This window comes from Hyperoodon ampullatus, assembly GCF_949752795.1.
Source record: "Hyperoodon ampullatus genome assembly, chromosome: 2".
NCBI classification, from domain to species: domain Eukaryota; kingdom Metazoa; phylum Chordata; class Mammalia; order Artiodactyla; family Ziphiidae; genus Hyperoodon; species Hyperoodon ampullatus.
The window spans coordinates 27215270-27221269 of NC_136915.1; the positions used below are offsets into that span (position 1 = coordinate 27215270).

Consider the following 6000-nt stretch of genomic DNA (forward strand, 5'->3'; position numbering starts at 1 on the left):
AGCTTCATGAGCACAGGAACTTTGTTTTTTTGGGTGTGTGTTCACTGATGCATCTGCAGCTCCTAGATCAGAGCCTGGCATATAGTAGGTGCTTAATAAGTTCCTATTGAATGAATTAATGAGTATAGGATAGTTCTCATGTTTGATTTTAATAACGTGCATGTTTTTCTTTATTAATGAGACAGTGGCTTATGCATTAACTTTTTGTCAACTATGAGTATTATTTCTGCTTATGGCACCCACGACTCTTCTCAGTCTGACTCATTCCTGCTCCTGGCTGAGGTACTGAAACACCTTTCCTTCATCCTCCATTGGTTTCCTCCGCTGCCTCCTTCCTTCTAGGCTCTTTGATGGCTTCCATTCGTACCTTCTTTTTCTTTCTTTTTGGCTCTTCCTCTTTCTCATCACTCATGTATTCCTTATTCATTTATTCATTCATTCACTTAAGAAATATTATTGACAAAAGCACCTACTGTATGCCAGACTGCTAGGCTTGGAGGAGATGGGGGTAAACAAGACTGTCGTGATCTCTGGACTCATGGAATTTATAGTCTGACAGGGAAGACAGGCCTGGGTGATACATTTCATAAATATCTAATCATAAATCATAGTACATGCTATGACGACAAAGCTTGGGGAGCCTTAGGAAAGCTTCCATGAGGAAGCTGAGATCTAAAGGAAAATTAGGAATTGGTAGGTTTGGAGCCTCAGGGAATAGCATGGGGATGGCTGGGGCTGGGGGAAGGGAAGCAGGGTTTACCTGGGGAGCCCAGAGCAGCTGGACTAACTGGAACGAGGGGCTTTCAACGGCACGATTCAGCCAGGATTCGCTCCTGTCCATCTTTCAGTCATGACTCCTCCTCTAGGACCTGCCTGGCAGGATCCCTACACTGTGACAAACTGCACTGATATCTTGGTTGTCCGCAAATGGCCTATGTTACAGATTTCTTTCCTGGATTTGGAAGTCACTTAAAAAAAATAAAAATACTATGTCATTGTTAGTTGTGTCTTTGGGTAAGTCACTTAATCTCTCAGAACTTTGGTTTCCCTGAAATGGGAGTAATTCTATCTACCCTGTGAGGTCCTCTGTGACCTCTGGCAGGTCACCCTGTGACTGTCTGTGGGAGGCCCGTCTTCCTCACCAGACTGAGAGCCCGAGGGAGGGAGGGAGGGAGGGAGGGTCTAACTCACTGGTGTGCTTCTAGCTCCTGTTACCAGGCCTGGCATGGAAGGAGGGGATCGTGGAGGCCTGCAAAGAAGAAGGAGCCCCAGGGCTGGGCCCAGAGGACAATCTCTGATTTGAGGGAGGGGGAAGGGCTGCAGAGGGGGGGACCCACCCAGGGTCTGGAAAGTGGCAGACACACCAGTGAAGGCCCAAGCCAGGAGCTGACAGCAACACCAACAATAATAAAGATAGTGCTAACTTACTGGGCCCTTGCCATGTGCCAGACACTGTTCTACATGCTCTACCTATACTCATTTATCCTTTCAGTAGCCCTGTGAGGTTGGTACTGTTATTATTCCCATTTTACAGATGAGCAAACTGATGCACAGAGGGATAAAGTATCTTGCCCAAGGTCACACAGCTAGCAAGTATTGGAGCCTGGATACAAGACCAGGCACTGTGGCTTCACAGTGTAGGAAGCAATGAATGCAGAGAAGTGGGAGGGCCTTAACTGCAGGCTCGGAGGACCATCAAGTCTTTATTCTATTGGCTCTGGGAGCCACGCAGGCTTCAGAGGGAGGGGGTGCTCAGGCTGTGCACGTATGCCCAGGAAAGCTGATCGTTGTCATCCCTCTCTCCTGCAGAAACCATCCACGGAGCAGCCCCTGTACAGCAGCAGCCTATGGGGCCCAGTGATCGAAGGCTGTGACTGCATCGCCGAGGGCCTGTGGCTGCCGCAACTACATGTAGGGGACTGGCTGGTCTTTGAGAACATGGGCGCCTACACCGTGGGCAGAGGTTCCCTCCTCGGGGGCGCCCAGACCTGCTGCATCACCTATGCCATGTCCCGGGTGGCCTGGTAAGGGGGCCCTGCTGGGAAATGGAGTGGGGGGAGAAGGGAGCAGCCTGGGCAGAAGCAATAAGGGGAACCCCAGGTTTGGGTCCCTGCTCCTGTGTAACCCAATGTGACAAGTAGCTCTTGGCTGCTGATTCCAAGTGAGGCCTGTGCTTGGCTGTGGCCATGAATGAGACTGAGCTTCTCTTGAGGAGCTCAGAGTCCCGTGAGAGACACAGAAGCAGACACTCCTGATAATGCAGTGCTGGAGGGAGGGGGGCAGGCTCTGGAGGCTTAGAGCCCCGCCCCCATCCCAAGGCCCAGATCTCCCTCCCCGAGGAAGGAAGGATGAAGCCAAAGCCTGGTGGACGAGTGGGAGTTAGGTGGCAGGAGGGGCGGGAAGGGGGTTCCAGGCAGAAGGAACAGGGAGCAAGCATAACTTCAGGAAAGTACACGAGGTTGGTCGGCGCTGGAGGAGCAGGGCTGGATCCGGGAAGGGCCTTGAAGGAAGTGGAGAGCTTTGAGCAGCAGCAAGCAGGGACTGGTTCGAAGCCTGAAAGACCACTCTAACTACTGGGTGGATTAAGGGAATACAAGGGCAGATGTAGATAGAGCCGATCACTTGGGTGGCTGCTTTGTGACCCGGGAAAGACAAAGACTCGCCTGCTCGCTGAGCTTGCCCACAGCAGGCCAGCAGTGGGATCCAGTGAGGCCAGATGGAAAGAAATTCACATTTGTTGAAACTTTCTGTCAGGCCCTACATTAGGCACCTTTTGATGATCTCCTTTTACCCACACAAACAGAGGTCACTTGCTTGAGGTCACACAGCTGGTCAGTGATGAAGAGGCCCCCTCTTTGGAGGCTGGGGCAGTTGGGAGGGGCTTTTATGCTGGGCCCTCAGGAGCAAGTACAGCCTGCGTCCCCAGGGGCATGCTGGGTTCCTGAGCCTCTTCCCTGCACCCCCCACCCCCACCCACCGCCGCCGGAACAGTGCTACCAAATGCCAGGCCTGATGGGGCTCAGTATCAAAGTTGCATGTCATTTATCCAGTCAACAAACCTGTTGTTTCTACTCCCTGCAGGGGCACAGGATAGGCTGATGCCACCATTTTGACATCAGGGGTGTTTTGACAAGGCCTAAAAAGCAAAAGTAAAAAAACAATAATCGGGGCTTCCCTGGTGGCGCAGTGGTTGAGAGTCCGCCTGCCGATGCAGGGGACACGGGTTTGTGCCCCAGTCTGGGAAGATCCCACATGCCGCGGAGCGGCTGGGCCTGTGAGCCATGGCCACTGAGCCTGCGCGTCCGGAGCCTGTGCTCCGCAGTGAGAGAGGCCACAACAGTGAGAGGCCCGCGTATCGCCAAAAAAACCCCAAAAAACAAAAAAAACCCAATAATCACACAAACTTCTTTATCCCATCCTGGCACCATCACCAGCAAACAGAGTTGGGTGAGGCTGCAGGGAGTCAGATGCACTCATTACTTAGGAACACAAAATTTTGATATATTGAAATGGCCATGTCAAAAAATCCCCATATTAAAGGGGCCTCATCAAAATGTCCTACTTTAGAGTCTGGCTCTGTGCTGGGTCCTGGGGGGTAAAAGAGCATCTGAGAACGTGGTGAGCCAAGGCGTGGACCTGCATACACAGACCCTGGCATAGAGAGTGCCAAGGTCACTAGGGAGGGAGGGCCAGCGGGCTGGGGAGGGTGGACAGGGCTGCTTCTCAGGAGGCCTGATGGGTAAGGAGGGCCAGGCAAGCTGACAGGAGAGTGGTCTGGGCCAGGACGGGTAGGGGCTTCAGAGTCTAGTCCAGCCAAAGAATTTTTAGTAGCTCTGGCTGGCTGGAGTGGACTGTGGGGAAGAATAGATCAAGAAGGACCTTGGAGGCCCAGGTTGGACTTGATCTTGAAGGCAGTAGGGAGCCAGTGAGGGGTTCTAAGAAACATATCTTTCAAAACCCGTTTTGAAAGATAAGGAGACAGAGGCTCAGACAGAGGGTGCCTGGCCCAGAGGACCTCCCACCTGGAAGGGAGCGGCCTGACTGGACTCTGCAAAGATACGGACTGATTTGCTGCTGAATTGCACATATCGGCAAAGAGGGAGGCCTTCCTGCAGGTGGGGGAGTAGAATAGACTGGAAGTATGAAGGGAGGGAAGGGAAGATGTAGGTGGAAGGGGGAGGGTTTTGTGGGGAAGCAGAACTTGGCAGAAGTCAAGGACAGGCTGTCATGCTGCCCCTACCCCCAGGCCTCTTGACACTGAACCCAGTACTCTTTCCCTGTCCTCCTACCCAGCGTCCACTCCTCCTCACCAAGTGTTTACCATGTGCCAGCCTGCTGTTGGGGCCACTAGGCAGTGAGTAACTCAGACATATCCCCTGCCCTGCTATAGTTGGAGGAACGTCAGGGAAGCAGGCATTGAACCCTTGTTGCTATGAAGTACACTGGGCTGTGGGGCTCAGCGAACGGTTGATGGTGCAGGCAGAGGCCTGATGTGCACAGGCCTAGGATGAGACGTGAGCCCAAAAGATGGCTGCTGTGGCTGGCAACCAGGCAGCACTGTTGTGTGTGATGGGAGAGGCTGGCAGGGGCCAGATCTTGTGGGGCCTGACAGTGGAGGGAAACTGCTGGCGACTCAAGAGCAGGGGTTTGCGTTTTGGGAAGATGAACCTGGGTCAGAATTGTCCAGAGGGGGCAAGAGCAGATCAGGGAGACTGCACTTTCCCGGCTAGAGATGGTGGTGTCAGCGGGAATGGAGAGAAGCAGGTACCTTTGAGGATGCTCAGGAACTAGGCTCAGCAGGGATCTACTGGGTGTGGGAAGAAGACAACTTGTGGCAAGAGCAGGAGCCGTTTATTAACGTGGGGAGGTAGGAGAAACAGCTTGTAGAGTTTGAGGGGAGGCAGATGCTTTTTTTAAAGTACTAAGCTGGGGATATGAAGAATGTGGGCACTGAAGTGAGCGCTGGGTTGAGTCCTAGTTCTACCACCTTCTAGGGTAGAAGAGGTGACCTTGGGCAGGTAACTCCTGAGTCTCAATTTCCTCAGAGTAAAATGGGGACGATAACGTCACCCTTACAGGGTTTTGGGAGGATACTAGTTACTGTAAGCGAAGTGCCTGGCCCAACAGTGGGCGTATCAATGAATGTGGGTTCCTCTCCCTTGTGGGGGTAGACTATGGGGGAGAAGGGAGCAGCGGAGGACGAAGGGGCAGCAGGCCTTCCCCCGCCCCTGCCCCTGGGTTCTGCGGCCCCAGTGGCGCCAGGTCTTCCAGTGCAGCGGCCAATCAGGAGTTCCTGGCCTGCGGGCCCCATGCTGGCTGCCTCCAGGGACCCCCTCTCACTTGCAGGGAAGCCCTGCGAGGACAGCTGCTGCCTGCAGAACAGGACGAGGACGCTGAGGGCACGTGCAAGCCTCTGTCCTGTGGCTGGGAGATCACAGACACCTTGTGCATGGGCCCTGTCTTCACCCCGGCGAGCATCATGTGAGCGGGGCCCGTCCCCCGCTCCCCGACCGCGGAGAACCCCAGCGGGGCCGCAGAGATGCCCCTGGGAGCGGAGGGGAAGGTGGAGATCAGGAGCACCCTCTGGCCAGGACTCCGGCGCTCGCTCTGCCGGCCCCACGCTCCCCCTGCAGTGTTTCTGCCCTGTAAATAGGACCAGTCTTACGCTCCCTGTAGTTCAAGTATGCAACATAAATCCTGTCCCTTCCAGCTGTGTCTGCCTCCTCTGCAGCGCCAGGGGCCTGGTCAGCCAGGTATGGGGGTGTTCTTGGGGTCTCCCTTGGTCTGCTTCCCACCTTTGTAAATATGAAGCGAATAAATATTTCGGTTGTTTAATACGCCAGTGGAACCCGGCGGTTCAATCCACGAAGCAGCCTGGGTGAGGCCAGGGCCGAGACTTCCCCACGCTACTATGATAACCCCATGCCCTCTGCTTCGGTCCTGACCCACTGCAGTGTGGGCACCTCCCACTGGCACCCAACTTCTCTGACTCACCTCTCT

General features: G+C 54.2%; 1 protein-coding gene across 4 annotated transcripts in view; it reads left to right on the plus strand.

Moving 5' to 3' along the window:
- The window catches only part of AZIN2 (antizyme inhibitor 2), a gene marked incomplete at its 5' end in the record, with an annotated part of 33241 nt that extends 27454 nt beyond the window's left edge, over positions 1–5787 (plus strand). For all 4 annotated transcript variants that reach the window (XM_079696406.1, XM_079696407.1, XM_079696408.1 and 1 more), the window contains 2 exons: positions 1810–2024; positions 5347–5787. In XM_079696406.1, coding sequence (XP_079552532.1) covers positions 1810–2024; positions 5347–5485 — 354 coding nt within the window. In that variant the 3' untranslated portion in view covers positions 5486–5787. The remainder of the gene's footprint in view (positions 1–1809; positions 2025–5346) is intronic.
- Positions 5788–6000: the final 213 nt, after the last annotated feature.